The sequence below is a fragment of the Micromys minutus genome, assembly GCF_963924665.1.
Source record: "Micromys minutus genome assembly, chromosome: X".
Lineage (NCBI taxonomy): Eukaryota > Metazoa > Chordata > Mammalia > Rodentia > Muridae > Micromys > Micromys minutus.
In genome coordinates this window covers 126676638-126696875 of record NC_137970.1, presented here as the reverse complement: position 1 = coordinate 126696875, position 20238 = coordinate 126676638, and the positions used below count along the sequence as shown (strand labels likewise).

Genomic DNA, 20238 nt, shown 5'->3' with positions numbered 1-20238 from the left:
TTCCATTTCATGCTTTCATTTCTTCCCCTAGCTTCTAGTTGTTTCTTCTGTTCCAAGCAGCTGCAGTGCCTAACCACATGCTTACCTGACAGCAGCCAGCTGCAGCCCTAGGATTCTTTCTGCCCCTTAACTTCCCATTGCCAGTGCCAGGTATCATGTTTAACCATGAGCAAGCGCTGGGCTCTTCTGAGCCCTCCCTAGCCTCTGAAGAACAAGAAGGTAGGAAGCTCTTGCTCTTGCTAAGAAAAAGTCAAAAGGCTTTCAGACCCTAAACAATAAGCCTTTTCACCTTCTACTCTAGAAAAGTGGACTAGAAAATCTGGGTCACATATGGTAGATGAAGGAGATATAGAGGCCTCTATGGCCTACCAGAATCATTGCATGGCCCAACAGGAGTTCAGTGCCCACTACCCTCGACCCTACTCAGAAGTCTAATATCAAGCGTAATATGGGCAGGGTATCTATCAGGACAGATATAGACCTGAGCAGGGAGTGTGACACCAGGGCCCCTGGCCCTTTTTCTGAGAGAGACAGATACACACTCACACTCTATCTATCTATCTATCTATCTATCTATCTATCTATCTATCTATCTATCTATCTATCTATCTATCTCTTTATCTCCCCAAGTCTTTTTCTAGTGGAATTCTTACCCTCTTGCTTACTGGGGACTGGGCAGCATCAGCACATCCCATATATCAACCTCTGTTCTATAAGTGTAGTGGTGAATTTTATAGACTTGACTTTGCTGTGGGATTTTAATTGGTTAATTTTCATTTGGGATTTAACCTCTGTTCAGGAAGTCCTTATCTAGCTGCATATCTTCATCATATTGGTATATCCTTTTCTGTGTTTACAGAGATGTCTCATATCTATCGAAATCTGTCTGAGAAGTACCTTATCAAAGTAGCAAATGAGACAGCAGTCTTATACTTCCAGAAACACCCACAGGCACGCCCCATATGAGCTGCTGCCATGAACTGTCAAGTGTGTGTTGTCTTGTGTATTTTCGTTAATGTTCCCCAGCTTCCTTCCTGCAGTGTAATTATGGAAGAGTGAAACATCATAGAAATCTTCTAGCACTTTCTGGCCAGTCTTTAGTAGTTAACAGTTCCAATCGATAGCTTAAGATACAACCATGTTTGTCTCTTATGGAATGGTTTTAGAACTAAGTGAGAGATCTTGCCCCATTCTGTTTGCCGAATCATAGCTGGACTTTCTAGTGTATTTGTATCCATTTCCTCGTGCTATAAAAGCAAATCCTGCAACCAGCTTTCTATCAGGCAGTCCTTTTGCCTGCTCTGCTTTTGATCCTTAGTCTTGCTTCTGATTCCTCTCTGGAGAGGGAGGAGGGGTTGGAAGAGGAACTCTGGAGGGTCCAGGATGTGTCCTTCTGAACTGCTTCTTCCAATGATGAAAGACCCCTGCTGCCCCACCCTAACCTGCCCCATGCACTCCTCAAGGACACTTCCATACCCTCATAGCACCTAGCCAGGTTGACACCAAGTTGTTTATTGTGGTCCACTTGGGATTTTGCCTGTTATGCTTACTTAGTCCAATAAAATGGACTCCTAAGTTGGGGAATTCCTCATCCTTGGAAGACAGCCTATGATGATTAGACATTTACAGTTGGGATTGCAGCACTTTGGGTGCCATTTTCTTTTATTTGGGCTTATCTGAAGTCCCTATACTCCCCCACTTTCCTGTATGTAGAACTGTTTTCAAAACTGCAGGTGGTGGGTTTTCTTCGCTTCCTGCTTCTTTTCCTATTCCCTCATCCCACAAACTACTAGTCAGTCTCCTTTGAGCAGGCAGCATTGGGAGGGTTTTTTCCCCTGGAAGCCAGGGACCCTGTATAGCTAGCTCTCAGGCTGCCTCTGCCTTTTGGTCAGGTTGACGGGAGGTTGGAGGAGAAAGCCTTATTAAGTCATGGGATTCTTACCAGCTTTGTCTGGCTCAGACCTGGAGTGTGACCTTTATTTTGTTGTATTTGAACATTGTAAAGTATAGGTGGTATCTTTCACTGAATATGTGAAGAATGCAGAAACTGACCAACAGCTTTCAAATACCTGAGGCTAGGTCACTAAGGACACATCCAGTCTCCCCTACCCTGTTCTAGTTGTTAGTTACTACCTCTCCCAGATAAATTGCTGTAATATCCTCCAACTATGATCATCCTGGCCCAAGTTTGCCCATTCTTGAGTCTGTCTTAACGAGTAGAACTGCTACCCTTGATGTGCAGTGAGTGGAGGACTCTTGGTCACAGCCAGGCTCTAGTAGTACAGCTCCTTTCTGCTGGTGCTGTATTTCCATATCAAAAGGCACAGGGGAGATCTAGAAATACCTTCTCCTCCAGTCCATCAGTGCCAAACAAGCCCATGATCCCAGCATGGGTACAGACAATTCTGTTCAGTGCTATCACAACAGACTACAGGCCATGAACACAGACGTGGGAACCAGAGCAATCCAAATTGCTGCTGCTTCACTCTGCTTTCTGTTGCTCTGACAGTGATAAAACAAGGCAGGAACCAGAAACAGACTGCCAGGTTTGGCAGGCAAAGGAATTTCCCTAGCTGACAGGACCTCCAGATTTTAAATAAGTTGTGATAAGTGGCTCAGACCCATCCAGGAAAAGGCAAAAGGGTTGTAACTGACCAGATAAGACCAGCCAGATTTCATGCAGCCCAACTAGAGTCCATCTGTCTGAACTCTGCAGCACTTCTCTAACTATAGTCTCCTTCCAGAGCATTCCAGCCAGGCTCTTCAGGCTGAGGAGACATCACAGGTGCCAGTTCTTCACGAAGACCTTTGTGCATCAGTTTATAACCTATATCTTTGCCCCAAATTGTTTGCTGATTCAGGTTAACACTGCAGATTCTAGGGCGGAAGACTGAGACTCAGAAAAAAAAAAGCAGTTTCTAAAGCCCCTGTGGAGTGTAGTATAGCCAAGTCCAAAAATTGAAGGGGATTAGGGCAAATGCAGCATGCCCCATGCCTGAGCCAAGCACTGTTCCATCCACATCATCTGGCTCTTCCTTCCTGCTCTCCGCTTCAGTGAACCAGCCCCATTCTGAAGAGATTTGTTGATTCTCTATATTTTTATGTCTTTCTCTTCTAGGTACTATATAGAAAAGGCTTAGTCTAATTGTTATAAATTGCTAGAATACTGCCTCCCCAAGGGTCTAAAATTATATGCTAAAGGGGAAAACTTGAACACTGAAAACAGTTTTGAACAATTTAAAAGGAAAATCTTGAAATTACATTTTGATGTTTATGAATAAGAAGAGGCTTTTGAAAAAAAAAAATGTTGATCTATAAATACTTAATTTTGGCCTGAAGTGTCTAATGAGTGATCTAAGCAAAGGGAACTCAAGGCTTAAGCCTCCTGAATCAAAGGAGGTAGACCAGGAGCCTCTTGAGATTTGAGGTGTTTTAGCATTGGAAAACCACTCTTTGGGTAGCTGACCCCAGAATACAATTTTTGACCTTGTCATTTGGTATGGAGATTAGTGGTCTGCCAGATGCCAAAGCTACATGACACCAGCTCTTGGTGTATCAGTTTGAACACTCACTGACCTAGAAGGCCCAGCACAAAGTGTCTGCTCTCTCTTCTTAACTGAGCCTGCCCCAGCACTACTGCACAAATTAGGGAAGGTCTACTTCCTACAGAGCATCCATCCCTGGGGCCTCCTGTCCCTTGCACTCTACCTACCCCACCGTCAGGATCTTCTTAGCACATATGAAATGACTGTGTGGCAAGCACTTTGACATGCCCTCCTAGACTTACCCCAGAGTCTCTCCCTGTCTCCTTAAGCCTGCCTGCCTTCTGGGAAGGTATTAGAGCCTGTAGAGTGGAGAGGAGAAAGAAGACAGGAAGAGGCAGGCAGGCAGGTAGTGAAAACGCTCTGGGAGGAAAGACAGGCCCCCAAGGCTTTGCACAAGCAGGACTCAGCCCCTCATGGGAACTAAGTGCCATCTTTGAGTTTAAGAAGATTTGGACAATTTGCAAATGACCTTTGCTCCTTGCTTCTCTCACCTTTTATCAGGCCCTACTAAACACTGAGAGCAAATGTGGTGAAAAGGTAAAGAGGTTTGGCTCCTGCCCACTGATAGTCCTTCTCCCTGCAGTGTTTGTGTGCCAAGTGGCAAAGCTGTTCTTCCTGGTGACTCTGATTATATCCAGTAACTTAGAGATTGTATACATAGGTCTGCTTTGACTCTTCTATTCTGGGCTTTTTATTTGTTTTTCAGTTTTGCTTTTAGTTTTCCTATTTTTATTTTATGCACCAACTAGACACACAAAGCAGTTGAATTTATATATATATATATATATATATATATCTGTATATTGCACAATTATAAACTCATTTTGCTTGTGACACCACACACACACAAAAAAAAAAAAACCTTTGAAATTATACCTGTTGCTTAATTACAATATTTCTGACAACCATAGAGTAGGACAAGGGAAAAAAATTTAAAGAAAAAAAGAAAAAAAAAACACATCTGTCTGCTGGTCACTTCTTCAGTCCAAGCAGATCTGTGATCTTTCCTTGCTTCTTTCAAAGGCTTCCCTGTGCTGAGTGAAGGAAACTCCAGGCTGCATACAGGTTTTGTGCTTTGTTTCTACTATGTTTTGAAAGGGGCCCTAAGATTCTGGGTACAGGACAGTTCATTTCAGCATGGAGTTGGGAAACAAGAGCACTCCCTTTACATGCTGAAGTCCAGAACTTAGTGGGCATAGCCTAGTCCCTACCTCTAGGGATTGATAGCTAGCATGCATGGGGATGGCCCAACTCCCTCCATCATTCCCTGGCCAGGGAGAGAGCCTATGAACAGTAAGTCTGGCAGGCTTTTCCTAGTTAGCAGGGCTCAGAGCATTTCAAAACCTTCCAAACTTTTCTGAGTCCAAGGGACTAGACAGGAGATAGGAGACTTGATTTGTCTCTAAATCCTGTAAGCCATACCAGGTAGAATGCCAGAGACCCCAGAATCACATCCAACAACCCAATGGGTCTCCCCCAGAAAGTAGTGAAAACTTGAGAAACAACCCTTTCTCTTCTCCCTGCTCCCATGAGTAACTGCATTTGCTTATGTGATTCTTAATGAGAAATATCTGCTAGAAAGTTTAGCTGTAACAGTTCTTTTTGCAAAAGAATCATTCTTAATTAAAAACACCGCCCCTCACCTCCAAAAAATAACTCCAGAACCTTGTTCTTCCAAAGCAGAGATCATTACAATCACCAGGGCCAAAATCTGTCCCACACTTCTACACCATCCCCTCATTGCTTCTTCTGAGGCCAGAATACAGCAGAGATATTTGTAGGCCCTTTAAGTGGCTGGGCTACCCCTTGGAGCTCTTAAAAGATGGGCTGGGGAAGCCTCTGAGACCCTATCCTAGGGTCTTGCTCTAGGTAGTAATCAGTATTAGTAGAGTATCACAACATTATTCCCCAGCTAGCATGGGATGGGGGCAGAAGAACCAAAGGGTTGTTGCCACTGCTCCTTACTTGGCCACTGACAGGTGAACCATGTATGTCCATATACATGCTTTATGGCTGATGTGAGATCAGCACCCAAGTTAGCTTCACCTGGTGACCTCTAACTCTGCCTGGATGGAGCAGGCCACCTGGTTCAATGTTTCTGGGAAGCTGGACAATGGAGTACGAAAGGCTTGCAGAACTTGAAGCCTTTTCCTTACCTTGCTAGCACGACCTCCTTTTCCATTTGATTTGTCACTGCTTCAATCAATAACAGCCGCTCCAGAGTCAGTAGTTGATGAATATATGACCAAATATCACCAGGACTGTTACTCAATGTGTGCCGAGCCCTTTCCTTGTGCTGGGCTCCCTGTGTACCTGGACACTGTAATGTGTGCTGTGTTTGCTCTCTTTCCTCTTCCTTCCTTGCCCTTTCCTTGTCTTTCTGGGGTTTTTCTGTTTGGGTTTGGTTTAGTTTTATTCTTCCTTTTGTGTTCCAAACATGAGGTTCTCTCTACTGGTCCTCTTTAACTGTGGTGTTGAGGCTTCTATTTGTGTAATTTTTGGTGGGTGAAAGGAACTTTGCTAAGTAAATCTCTTCTGTGTTTGAAATGAAGTCTGTATTGTAACTATGTTTAAAGTAATTGTTCCAGAGACAAATGCTTCTAGGTACATTTTCATACAAGCAAAGCATTTGAAGGGAGGGGAGTGGTGAATAAGACAAGAGGGGCAATCTGAAGAGATGACCCCTGCCCAGATCAGCCAGAAGCTATCATAAGTTAAGCACTGGATTTTCATTCCAAGTCAAGAGACTGAAGCTGATGTGTTGCCATTTTCAAAGTCAAAGCAAAAAGAGCTTTTTGACCCAGTGGATTCTTGGCTTCTCCTTCCCAGATTATTGCTACTATTGTAATAATCTAGGAGTGCCAGGAGGGAAAGGGGTATGAGAGCAGAGCTGAGCTCACTGAGTATGGAAAGGCTTGGCCTGACTTTTCAGGGGGATGCCCCACTGTGGACACAGAGAAAACAGAAGATGAATTAGCCGCTCCCTCCCTGAGATACCTCTTAATAGATAAGCCATGGACATTATTGTCTCCAAGGCATACTTCAGAGACATGACCAGTTAGGACACTTCTGTCACACTCTATACTGTCCACCATGCCTGGGGGAATAAAATGATAGCAGAGACCTCTCTCCTTTGATGTGATCTGATTCCCAACAAAATCTGGATATGAGATACCACCTTCTCTTTCTGTGGCAAACATCCTCAGTAAAGTGTTATCCTCATTACAAATAGTTCCAAGTTCATATAGAGGAACAGAGCTGTGCTCCATTGTAGCCTCATGTGAGGACAGTGATACCTGTAGTGACCAGTTGGCTGTGGTAGTTATTAGCTGGAAGAACTAGACAGGGTACATACCCCCCTCTTAAATCCATGTTGTACTCCCCTCTGCCAGCCTGGGGGGTGGGATGTTGAGATCTGTAGAATAGTGTACCCACTGACAAGCCACCCTGTATTTGACACCCTCAAAAACCCATCTAATGTTGGGAGCAGGCAGAGAAGGCAGAGAGAAAGATCCAGGACAAACAGCTGGAGGGGTCTTGAAAAGCCCTCTGTAATATTCACCTTCAGTTTTTGTGCTTTGGGACAATTACTTTAGAAAATAAGTAGATCGTTTTAAAAACAAAATATTGATTGCTTTTTTGTAGTGTTCAAAACAAAAGGTTCTTTGTGTATAGCCAAATGACTGAAAGCACTGATATATTTAAAAACAAAAGGCAATTTATTAAGGAAATTTGTACCATTTCAGTAAACCTGTCTGAATGTACCTGTATACGTTTCAAAAACACACCCCACTGAATCCCTGTAACCTATTTATTATATAAAGAGTTTGCCTTATAAATTTACATAAAAATGTCCGTTTGTGTCTTTTGTTGTAAAATCAAGTGGTTTTTCATAAGGTTCTTTTACTATTTGAAAAGATGGGCAGCACGTGGTTTCATTTTATTTTTGTAAGTTTTTTAATACATGTGAAAGCAAAGAATACTCAGCATGCCTTTCTAAGTGATGCGTTTGCACCTTTTGTTGGGAAGTACTGTATCCTGTGCTGTTAGCATTCTCGATAAATCTCTCTGTGAAAGTGACTAAAGGTCTTGGCTTTCATTATAAGTCACCAGTCCCCTCCAGCTCACCTGACAGCATGGTATGTTTGATTCAGCTATTCCTGAACCCCAGTAGCCTCTCTCAGGAGTGGTGTGGGAGGGAAGGAAAGCCTAGCCCATATATTTGCCTCCCTGGCATTCTCTTTAGTTTGTTCTGTGTCAATGCTTTCCAGGGATACTACACCAGCATGCAGCAGGAAGGCCTGACACAAGTGTGCGTAGAGCATATCTTCCCTCTCCTGACCAGTGTGGCAAGGGCAGCTGCTGAGTCCTGGTATGCCGTATTGTTATCACTTTTCTTCCCAACTATGAGAACTGCCCAAAGAGAGCTTCCTGTAAGAATATGAGCCTTCTGTAGTCACCTACTCTTTAGGCTGACATGACCTTGAGGAGAGGATAATGGCATGGCAAGTGTAATTGTGAGCATACCTACTAGAAGTTATCTTGAAGTTCTGGCCTCAAATGTTACATATTACATGAAAGGGTTAAAGATTCAACATGTAGAAATGGAGAAACTGCTGTGTAACAGGTCTGTACCCGACACTGAGAGTCCCCAATACATAAAAAGGACCAAATGCCTGCCCATAGAGTTTAACATATATGTACATGATAATTTTGAATACTGGAGTTGACAGATCTTAATACAGACTGACCCATGAGAAACCACTGGAAGCTTAGCATATAGTTGACCTCTTGAGTTGTTTTGTTTTTAGTCAGGATCTGACTTCTACTCCAGGCTGGCCTGAAACTGAGTGTGTAGGGTGATCTACCTCAGCCTCCCAAGTTCTGGAATTGCATGTATAAGCCACCATGCCAAGCTTTGTTTTATAATAAGGTCTCACTGTGTAGCTCTGTCTGACCTGGAAATATGCATTGTAAACCAAGCTGGCCTTGAACTTTTAGTGATCTTCCTACCTCTACTGAGGGAGTGATGGGATTACAGGCATGCACCATCACATCGAGTTTGACCTCATCTTGAGAGTGGGCCACAAGAACTATGGCTTCAGAGAAGAGGCCCCAGTGAGAGCCAGCCATGGATCTTGTGTAGACCTTTCTGGAAACATACTATAAGTTCCTTAGAGAACAGACTAAGGAGAGGGAACCCTTTGCAGTTAGGATCAATATGACAAAAAGTGTCTGTTGGAGAAACTGGAATCAGGAGAAGAAAGCTGTCACTTTACAAGCATGCTTTCAGTTGGGGAAACAAGGAATGCCAAGTTGCTGCCTGTGGATCTTCCCTGGGCAGTGGGAAGTGAGAAAAGTTCAGAGGTACAGAACTCCAGCAAGTTCAAGATGTGTTCAAGAGAAGAGTTGGGTTTAGGAAGCTTTCCTCACAGCTGTTTATATTCAGTCTTGTCAGGAAGGGCTACAGCAGGGGTGTATATGCAAACTCAATTTCAGAGCAGAATGAGAAGTGCTTTTCAGGACATCACTAAAGAGGGCTTTTTTGGGTTTGGTCTTGGTCTTTCTGATGTAGGGTCTCACTTTGTATCCCTGACTATTTAACCCAGGCTAACCTCAAATTCAAAGAGATTCACTTGCCTTTGTTTTCTGGTTACAGGGATTAAAAGAGGTGTATCACCAAGCCCAACATCTAAAAAGTTCTTACTGGCTTAAGGCTATTGGTATATACAAGTTCAGGTGGGTGGACAGAGGCTGGCTATGCCATCTTCCTAACAGCCATAAAAGAACTGGGATTCTGGGGGCCTTGGTGATTTGAACCTGAGAACTCCACCTGAGCAATGAGCTCTATCCAAGCCATACAGTCCATGCAGGTGAGTGGCAATGGCTAATGTTAAGAGTAGTGCACTCGTGTGAAGAGGACTTAAGAGAGCATAATGAGAAAGTAGTGTACACTGAGATATGTGCCATAGAGTGACCAAAAAAGCCAAAGAAATCCCTGAATGGAGAACAGTAAAGGAGTAGGCAATGAACACATGACTAAAGGTCACAACAGATGGTGTCACCAACAACTGTTCTAGAAAGGGGTAGGAGAAGCTGCTAAACCTTAGCGTCCTTATAGAGAGAAGTGCAAACTAAGATAAAAGTGTGAAAGAAAAAGGAAAGGGACATTTAGAGCTGAACACTGTGTGTATGTTAAGAAACATAAATGTGTTAGTTGGCAAGCAAGTTAGGATCCTGCACAGGCAGATTCTGTGATCTGACACTTTGTTGGCCCAACTGCTGTCAGGTTCCTGGAGACAGAGGTAAGGGCATGGGGATCTAGCACACAAGCAGTGTGTTCTAGTGATATACACTCTTACAAACCATTCTCAGGGCATCCATCCTTACCACCAAATGACTAGTCTGCCAGAGGGCTATTTTGTGACCTACATTTGACCCTGACTGACAATTTGGCTGACTCTCCACTGCTCCTCAAGTAAAGCCGAGGGGAGCCTCTCCTCCATGACTTTAACCAGGCCTGGCATAGAACATTGTGTAAAAAACATCGTGCCCTTTGTCTTCAGAACAGTAGTCCTTCATCCTGTTCAGCCCTATTCAGATGGTTCCCACTACTGGAAGCCCGTCGTCCCTGTAGAACCACAGCCCTCTGTTCTCCTACTAGGGACACCCTCCTTCCTACCTAGCCGAACTCCTCCGCGTCTAGGGCGGCGCCGGACGCCCCCGTGTGGCAGAATGCCGCGGAGGGCAAGATGGCGGCGGGCCGAGCGCCGCCTCTTCCGCCCTGCCGAGTGTCGCACGAGGCCGGTTTGAAGGGGAAGTGAGTCAGTAGTGTCCGTGGACCCGGCCGGCTAAGGCCCGCGCCCGCCGAGGCCCCAAGAGGCCTCGGCCCGGCGGCGGGGGGCGGCGGCGGTGGCCATGGCCGGGGGCCCGGGCCCCGGGGAGCCTGTGGTTCCCGGCGCCCAGCACTTCTTGTACGAGGTGCCACCCTGGGTTATGTACCGCTTCTACAAAGTGATGGACGCCCTGGAGCCCGCCGACTGGTGCCAGTTCGGTGGGTGACGGCAGGCCGACGTGGGGCGGTGGACCCAGGCTTTTGGAGCTGAAGCCTGATGTTCCCCGTCCCGCAGCGGCCTTGATCGTGCGCGACCAGACAGAGCTGCGGCTGTGCGAGCGCTCCGAGCAGCGCACGGCCAGTGTCCTGTGGCCTTGGATCAACCGCAACGCGCGTGTGGCTGACCTCGTTAACATCCTCACGCACCTGCAGCTGCTGCGTGCGCGGGACATCATCACAGCCTGTGAGCGAGCTTAGCCCCAGGGACCCTAGGGAAGGGAACCCAAGAGGGATGATGGGTACAGAGCTTCCTAAGACAGGGGGACTATATGGGAGCCCCCCACCCCCAGCCCCTACAACTGGAGATGGAGAGACCTTAGTCACAACCCTCCTCTCCTTCCTTGTTATCCCAGGGCACCCTCCTGCCCCTGTTCTGCCCCCAAGCACTGCTGCCCCAAGGCCCAGCAGCATCTCTACAGGCTCTGAGGACTTGAACCCCCGGAAATTGCAGTCCTCTGCCTCCACCTTCCTCTCTCCAGGTAAAAAGAACCTGGGTGTTGGTCTTGATATACCTGAGGAAAAGGCCACCATGACTGCTGACATGGCTGTAGACTGCTGCTGGTCTCTGCCTCTCACTGCTATCTTTATGAAGCTTTTCCAGGTTCCCAGACCCATTCTGAGTCAGAGCTCCTCCAGGTTCCACTCCCTGCTTCCCTTGGGCCACCATTACCATCTTCAGCCCCTTCCTCCACAAAGGTAGGTGTCCCTTAACCCCCAGGAAAATTTCCAGACAAAGAGGAAGAAACTTAACTTTTGTTCTACCACAGAGCACAGCCAGGTCATTTGAGAGACAACTAGTGTTGAAGGGAGCTTTCAACCTGGACCAAAGGGAATAGACAGAGTCCTCGCCTAATTCATGGTCTCTTCCAGCAGCCAAGCCCAGAGAGCCCAGTGGCTGGCTTCCAAAGAGCCCATCCCTCCCCATTTTGCTGGCCCTTCTGTGAGATTTCCCAAGGCACCTGCAACTTCTCTGAAGAACTCAGGATTGGAGAGGGTGGTTTTGGGTGTGTATACCGAGCAGTAATGAGAAATACTACATATGCTGTGAAGAGACTGAAGGAGGTAGGTATAACAGTGGGGTAGCCACCTGGAAGACAATCCGTCAGTCCTTGTTTGTCCAGTTCCTCCGTCCATCAGCCCCTCACTTCTGCAGTTCCCTGCCTCCAGCCTCCCCAAGCAATTCCTTCAGTCCTGATTCCAGTTCAAGGACCCCAAGCCTTCCATTGTTATGGGCCTGGAAACAGCTGGCAAGCTTGGCTCATGCTGCCTACTTTCCCTACCTCTTCCCCCACCATGCCTGGGGCTACAGGAGGCTGACCTAGAGTGGACTGTGGTGAAACAGAGCTTCCTAACGGAGGTGGAACAGCTATCAAGGTGAGCCTTGGGGGTCCCTCCCATCTAGGGGCACAAGGAGAGCCACACCAGGACCTTATCAGTCTTTAGGACTTCACAAGACAAGATCTGGTTCCCTTGGGCCCTCAAGGCCTTGCCAAACCCAATGAGGGAACATCAAGTGCTGCCCACTTAGCCTGGCCTGATGAAAACTAAAGAACTCAGACTCCACACTTTATAACAGGTTTCGTCACCCAAATATTGTGGACTTTGCTGGCTACTGTGCAGAGAGTGGCTTCTACTGCCTTGTTTATGGCTTCCTGCCCAATGGGTCCTTGGAGGATCAACTCCACCTTCAGGTAGCCCTTGCTGATCTGGCACCTTTACTAGCATAGCCCCTTAGCCTATGTCAGGCAGGACTTGGGCTTCTGGCTCCCCCTCAAACTCAAGATTTGTTCCAGGGTTTTCTTTCTTCCTTTTTATTTGCTTGTTTGTTTGAAACAATGCCTCACTCCCCAACCAAGGTCAGCCTCAAACTGGCAATTCTGCCTCAACCTGCCTGCTCTATGCTAGAATTATAGGCACGTACCATTATACTCAGCTTGGCCCAAGATTTTTTTCACACATTTTTCCCTCTAGCCTCTCCCCACTATTCCTCTATTGGGAGTTATTGGTTTTGCAAGCAGAATAGCTAGAGGATTTAATCCACGTAGCTCTTGAAGAATAGGGACCAGTGAAGACCGGCTGTCAAACTGAACCCAAGCTTGAGCCAAGCCTGAGTGTCATACTCACAAGCCATCACATATACAGGATAAGAGCTTTATTTCTCAAATTGTTTTGGGAGAGGGGAAGGAAAAGGGCATTAGCACTTTCTGTGCAGTCAGGTGAACCTAAGCCATCACATTTTGTCTTGAGTTCTAAGAAATGTTCCCTAGCTGTTATCCCAGTTGTAGAGTGTTTGCCAAAACGTTTGGATTAGCTTTAGCTACCACTCGATCATGAATTAGGTCATAGACAGTCTTGCTCCTTGTTCTCCAGAAAGTGAAACTGAGGCTCAGAATAAAGTGGATAGCTTGCTCTAAGGTTCAGAGTAACAGGTGAGGGGAGGTTGGGGGGGTGTCAAAGAACAGCTGCCCCAAGCTGCCCCTGTGCTTCCATCTTTGCCACTGCAGACCCAGGCCTGCTCCCCCCTTTCCTGGCCTCAACGACTAGACATTCTTCTGGGCACAGCCAGAGCTATTCAATTTTTACATCAGGACAGCCCCAGCCTTATCCATGGAGACATCAAGAGGTAAGGAGGGGCTCAGAAGAGCTATATAGCCAGGGAAACAGTGACCCCTGATCAATGAGCAGCTCTGTTCTGAGTGTTTCTGTGATAATTCTTCCTGCCCAGCCCTGCAGATATGGGGACAAGTGTTGCCTGGGACCTCAGAGCTGAGAGTACTTAGGGCTATGAGCACCCCAGCATGGTGCAGGTATAGATAAAGCTCCAGTGGGTGAGCAGAAGCCAAACAATGTGAAGGGGTTCAGGGACAGCTGGCTCTCGGACAGCTGGGATGCCATGCCAGCAACTTTCCATAAGCAAAATGTCAGGCTGGTAGCCTCTAATCCAGTTTATCAGAACCATTTAAGTGTGAGGGACAGAAAAAAAAATGTAGTGGGACCTGAACTGGTGCCATTCTTCCCTTTCCAAGTTCTAATGTGCTTCTGGATGAGAGACTGATGCCCAAGCTGGGAGACTTTGGCCTGGCTCGTTTCAGCCGCTTTGCAGGGGCCAACCCAAGCCAGAGCAGTACTGTGGCCCGGACTTGCACAGTTCGAGGTACCCTCGCTTACCTGCCTGAGGAGTACATCAAGACAGGCCGGCTGGCTGTGGACACTGATACCTTCAGCTTTGGGGTGGTAAGGCACTGGCCCTTCTGTTGACTTTGGGAGGAAAAAACACCAGTAAGTAAGTAAAGGCAGGAAAACCTAGAGAATTCTAGGCCTAGGACAGAGGCATATCTAGTGAAAAGTTAGCATAGCACTAAATTGTGTTGATAATTTGCATCCTTTTACTTCATATAGCCGCTCTGAATTGCTTAAGCTTCAGTCCCATAACAACTCTGTCTTTGCTGGGAAGTAGTCTTTACCTGCCTATCCCAGCCCATGCTACAAGCCTCTTTTCTGCACACAATTTCTCCCTGCTAAGGTGATGCTGTCTGTCCCACCCCCTTTTAGGTAATACTGGAGACCCTTGCTGGTCAGAGGGCTGTCAGGACGCAAGGTGCAAAAACCAAATATCTGGTAAGCCTCCTAAGGTGGGGCATGGAGGGAGGGAGGGAGGGACAGATGCAACCAGTGTGTACAGCCCCAGAGAGTGGGATAATATAGATTCTTTACAGTGCCCCACAGTAGCCTGCTACTGCTGCTGCTGACCCTTCTTTAGAAATGGGTGAGTCCCCAAACAGTTTCTTTTACCTTGCAAGGAAGAATCTGTCTTTATGTAACCTCAGTGGTAGAGTGGTTATCTTATTGCATGCAAGGCCCTGAATTCTATACCCATCAAAGGGGAAAAAAGAACTTTGACAGATTCCCCCTCTGCTTTTGGCTCGGGACAGAGAGGTGGGTATTCCTGATACCCTGGAACCAAACCTGCTATGGAAGTTAGAGAAAGCAGGCCTGAGTAAAAGTAGTGGGAGATAGGCAAGCTGTTAAAGTGACAGCTCCACGCCATCCTGACCTATACCCCTAATAGGCCTAAGGAATAAGAGACCTAAAGCTTAGTATCTGAGCACATGATTTTAGTCCCAATATTCAAGAATCTAAGGCAGGAGGATTGCTGGGAGCTAGAAGCCAGCTGGGGCTATATAGCAAGACCCTTTATTAAAAACAACAACAACAAAATTAGTTGATTATGGTGGCATATGTCTATAATCCTAGTGCTTGGGAGGTAGAAGTAGGTGGAGGGTCACAAATTCAAAGTTATCTTCAGTTATATAGTAAATTCAAGGCCAGAGTAAGTTACATGGTGCCCTCAAGCAAACAAACATACACAGAAGAGACAAGAGACCTGGGTTTTATTCCCATCTGCAGAGTTGCCATGGATTGAATTCCTGCTCTTCATTGAGCCTCAGTTTCCCATATAGAAAATAGACTTTAAAGGTGATGACCTAGCATTAGCCAAGCAATTCCTGGGCCTAGAACATCCTTGGCTAATGTAAGGTCATCACCTTTTAAAGAGTTGTACATCTCCCATTGCTTCTCCAGGATGAAGCCTATTGTTGAGCTGAGTGGGGGATTTAACCCAACCAAACAACTGAACCAGATTCTACCCATCCCTCTTTCCTTTAACCTTCTACATCCATTAGCACATCCCAACTCAAGTATCATTTGCTCAGGCCCCATGGACCTTGGCTAACAGACTAGTAGGTTTGTTGGCATCTATTTCCCCCACTGCAATGGAATATCAGGACTGTAAAACAAGGCTCAGAGTGTTTGGTTTGTGGATGTTATCAGTGCAGCCCCAGATAGCACTGGGCACACAGTGGGTGTTTAATGAACCCAAGGAAGGAAGACGGTAGTACTGGGTGGCAGTGGCCTGGAAGATTTGGCAGAACCATGCTGACAGTATTTGTTCTACAGAAAGACCTAATTGAAGATGAGGCTGAAGAAGCTGGAGTGGCCCTGAAAAGCACCCAGCCTACTCTGTGGGTGGGTGTAGCCACAGATGCTTGGGCTGCTCCCATTGCTGCCCAAATATATAAGAAGCACCTGGACTCCAGACCTGGTCCCTGCCCACCCCAGTTGGGCCTGGCCCTGGCTCAACTAGCTTGCTGCTGCATGCACCGTCGGGCCAAGAAGAGGCCCCCCATGACCCAGGTAGTCCTGGGGAGGCCAGCTACCAATCGGGACATAGTGGCCAGCAAAAAAACTTTCATACTTGCCCTGCTTGATAACAATATTTACCAAGTGCCTACCTGATCTCTATAGAGGCAAAACTCCCAACATTCTTTGCTTACCCTTGGCTCTGTTTGGGGAGGTGCTCTGTGGAACTAAGTGGTAAAGGGTTGCTGCTTTCCTGGGTGGGGCTCAGATCCTAGAAACAGCAGAAGGAAAGGGCTCTCCCTAGTGTGGGGGCTCTGTGCCACTCACTGCCTTTGTCTTTTTCTCTTAACTTCCACCTCTTCTGGCGATGGTTCAGAATAGAGTTCTTGACTTTGGTGGTCATGAATCTCAACAGTTCTTGGAATGAGACAAAAGACCAAAGGGCAATGTTTTCCCAGCTGCAGAGTGCACTAGCTTTGTGTTATCTGTCATTCCTATGGCTGTATGGGGCCTGTGGTGTTAACCTCAGCACAGGCAAATCTAGGCCAACCTGGAGCAGCAGAATACCTGTGTGGTTTGAGCACAGGGTGTCAGGTCTGGGGTGCCCTGTCCAGCCAGGAACCCATGCTCCGCCTATACTGAGAGCCTTTCTCTTCACACAGGTATACAAGAGACTAGAAAGGCTTCAGGCAGGGCCTCCCTGGGAGCTAGAGGTTGCCGGCCATGGCTCCCCTTCCCCACAGGAGAACTCCTACATGTCCACCACTGGCAGTGCCCAGAGTGGGGATGAGCCATGGCAGCCTCTGGTAGTGACCACAAGAGCCCCAGCCCAGGCTGCCCAGCAACTCCAGAGAACTCCCAACCAGCCAGTGGAGAGTGATGAGAGTGTTCCTGCCCTCTCTGCTACCCTGCATTCCTGGCACTTAACTCCAGGTTCCCACCCAAGCCCAGTGTCCTTCAGAGAGGCTAGCTGTACCCAGGGAGGCACTTCCAGAGAATCAAGTTTGAAGACTGGCCCAGGCTTCCAGCCTACAACCATGGAAGGTAACTCTGGGGCTAGAATCTCCCTTAGCCCTTCTCCCCCACCCTGTGCCTAAAGTCAAAAATGTAGAATTCTAGGCTCTGTCTAGGCAGCCTGGGAGCCAGGTTTGTGGTCTGATCCCTCCCAACCTGGGCCCCAGAATTTACTGGAGAATTCTGCCCTGCAGCCAGCATCACAGACAGTGGGGGCTGGGAAGACTCTGGAGGCTAGAGTGGCACTCAGGGTTGCCAAAGACAGCTAAGAAGTTACTGTCTCTGCCCAGGCTCATCCATGGGCAGCTCATCCCTGCTGTCATCAGAGCCACCACAGATCATCATCAACCCAGCCCGACAGAAGATGGTACAAAAGCTGGCCTTGTATGAGGAGGGGGTCTTGGATAGCCTGCAACTGCTGTCATCAGGCTTTTTCCCAGGTACCTGCAAATAACTCTAGCTCAGCTTCCCCAGAAGAGCTTCCCACCACTGTATTACACACATACAAACATGCATACGAGCTCATACTCTGCAACTCCAAGGCACACAGGCATAATTCCTTATACCAACCCTTAATAGCAGAGCATTTGTTCTGGTTGCACAATTAACCCCCTCCCACCAAGAATATAGGACCCAGGTTTTGCTCAACACCTGTAGGGAGATGTCTGGCTCAATCACTTACATTCCCTTTATCTGTGGGTACCAGTCTCCTCCCACATGCTCCCAGAAAATGTGAAGTCCCAGCAGGAATTTTCTACCCCAGGTACTATATGAAAAGCTGCTGTTTAGAAAAAAGAATGCCTTAGCTGGGGATAAGAGTATGACTGTAAAGGTCATCCAAGTTAACAGGCTGGAAAGACTGCTCAGTGGATAAGGCCATGTAATGCTTTTGCAGATGACCTGGGTTTAGTTTCCAGACTCCAAATTAGGTAGTTCACAATTACTTGTAACTCCAGTCCCAGGGAATCTGAGTTCCTCCACAGATACCTTTGTATATACATATGGTGCATATAAAACTCATTCAGGCATATACACGTTCACACATATAAAAATAAAGAATCTTATTTTCAAAAAGCAAACTAACAAAGAAGAAAACCTTGGCTCCAAAGACTGCCCTGAGCTGGGCAGTGGTGGGAGGCAGAGGCTGGCATATCTCTAAGTTTGGGGCCAGCTTGATCTACAGAGCAAGTTCCAGGACAGCTAGGGCAACCAGATAGAAAAACTCTGTCTCAAAAAGAGGTGGGGTAGGGTGGGGTTAGCTCAGTGATAGAGCACTTGCTTAGCCAGGGAAAGGCCCTGGGTTCTTCCTGTTCAAATCCCAGCAACCACCTGGTGGCTCACAACCATCTGTAATGGGATCCAATGCCTTCTGGTGTGTCTGAAGACAGCTATAGTATACTTATATATAATAAATAAATAAAAATTTTAAAAGATTTTTTAAAAAAGAATCCAGTCTCCTCCCACCCTGTAAGTTCTGCAGTTATGGTTTATATCAGGGTATTCGGAAGACAAGAAGTTATCCCATACTTATTAAGTGTTATTTTCTCTTTCATAGGCTTGGATTTAGAACCTGAAAAGAGAAAGGGACCTGAAGAAAGTGATGAATTCCAGAGCTGATTTGTTCACCCAGGAAAATCCCTCAGACTCATGTCAAAGTTCTCATGGTTGGAAGTTCTCATGATGTGAAAAATTCCTCAGTAGCCCAAAGGCATCAGGTGTGGGACCCTACCCTGGCAAAGAAGAGAGGGTGGTGGACTCTAGTGTTCAGAATGTGAGCAAAGACAGAGCCAGCCAAAAATCCTGATAGAAGCTGATAAGCTGTCAGGCCAGCATTTGTTAGCAAGGCAAGCAGAGTACCTAAGGGATTAAGTAGTACATAACAAAAGACTGCTAGGTACACAGACCCAGAAGACGAAAGTGAATCTGTTTGTATGGTGGAAGCTGGCTCCCCTGAGACCTAGACAGGTTATCTGCAGCCTAACTATGAGTCCATTCCTGTGAACTTCCCTAGAACCCCAAGAGAAAGAAGCTATTGTGCTTGTAAAATTGGAAAAAAAAAATGAGTGTCTTACAGTTCAATCCACTAGCTAGAAGTGAGCACTTTGAAATTCTCTCAAGAGTTCAATAAAAACCCCATTCTGACCTTGGGTGGGTATGTACAAGCCTTGCCAGATACTGATAGTTTCATATGACTACTGCCTGCTAGGCAGGCTGTCTCTAGACCTTGCAAATTGACTGGATGCCCAGGTTGAGCTATAGATCAAGATTCTGCTTATGACAGAAAGGTCCAGCAAAGCCCAGCTTTGTGGTACACAGACAGTGGGAAGCCCCAAGAAAGCAGAAACTGAGAGCAAGGCTAAATATTTGAGGAGGGAGGGATGTTAGATTTTAAGAAACAAGTTTTTGTGTAACCAAATGTCTTCACATGTAGCCTAGGGTTATAGCTCAGGCTTATAGTGATTCTGTGTTCGAGTCACGAGTCACACTACATGGCCCTATGAAATTGGTGACATCCAATTTGTCCTTGAGTAATAAAAGCATTCATTTCACTGTCTGGTTAAACTTGTGGAATTTGTTTTGCCAAAAGCTTTATGCTTTACTAATGCTTTATAACTCCAGGTTCTTAAGTATCTACCCAAAACTCAGGCCCCTTGCATTTTTTATTTTCTTTTACCCAGCCTAGACTGGGGATAGATCCCCAGGCTGCTCCCCTTGCTTTCATGTCCTGCAGATTTCATGGATATTGATGCTATTGGAAATAAAGCCTTCATGTCTGAATTATTCATCAATCATATATAGAAATTTAATTAAGTTTTGATTCTGATCTTTATTCTGTGACCTTACTTAAATACACTTACTGGTCCCACTTGTTTTGGGGGTAATTACTCTGGGATAGTTTGTATACAATCATCCCTCCAGAAAATAAAGACAATTTTACTTCATTGCCAACCTATATGCCTTTTAGTTTTATTTTTTTAAGATGTATTTATTTATTTATATGAGTACACTATAGCTGTCTTCAGACACACCAGAAGAGGGCATCAGATCCCATTACAAATGGTTGTGAGCCACCATGTGGTTGCTGGGAACTGAACTCAGGACCTCTGGAAAGCAGTCAGTGCTCTTAACCACTGAGCCATCTCTCCAGCCCCTCTTTTCTTTTTAGAACTAACTATAGCCCTGACTATTCTTGATCTTGATATGTAGACCAGACTAGCTTTGAACTGCCTTTGAACCCGCCTCTGCCAAGACTTGTTCCACCATACCCAACTTGACTTTTTTTTTCTTTGCATTGGCTAGGGCCTATAAATTTTGAATACAAATGAGGAATCCCACCCACTCTCAGGAGTTCTCACCTTTCTTAACAAATCTATGTTTGCTCTATTTAAAAAGAAAAGAAACATCCTTGTTATTTTTCTTGTGAAG

The 20238-nt window shown here is 46.3% G+C and overlaps 1 protein-coding gene across 3 annotated transcripts; it reads left to right on the top strand.

The window, feature by feature from the left end:
• The first annotated feature begins 10366 nt into the window (after positions 1 to 10366).
• IRAK1 (interleukin 1 receptor associated kinase 1) lies at positions 10367 to 19751 on the top strand. Of its 3 annotated transcripts, none has more exons than XM_080910863.1 (14): positions 10367 to 10599; positions 10676 to 10843; positions 11013 to 11138; positions 11252 to 11355; positions 11533 to 11721; positions 11969 to 12033; positions 12236 to 12350; positions 13164 to 13282; positions 13686 to 13893; positions 14212 to 14277; positions 15616 to 15852; positions 16461 to 16842; positions 17103 to 17252; positions 19544 to 19751. In XM_080910863.1, exons 1-14 carry the CDS (start codon positions 10464 to 10466, stop codon positions 19609 to 19611), a joined length of 2133 nt encoding a protein of 710 aa, XP_080766989.1. In that variant the 5' UTR covers positions 10367 to 10463; the 3' UTR covers positions 19612 to 19751. The 3 variants fall into 3 exon arrangements, with proteins under 3 accessions (XP_080766989.1, XP_080766988.1, XP_080766987.1); XM_080910862.1 differs by lacking the exon at positions 19544 to 19751 and adding an exon at positions 18368 to 19374; XM_080910861.1 differs by lacking the exon at positions 19544 to 19751 and adding an exon at positions 18368 to 19374 and having other exon boundaries at positions 11530 to 11721.
• The last annotated feature ends 487 nt before the right edge of the window (positions 19752 to 20238 follow it).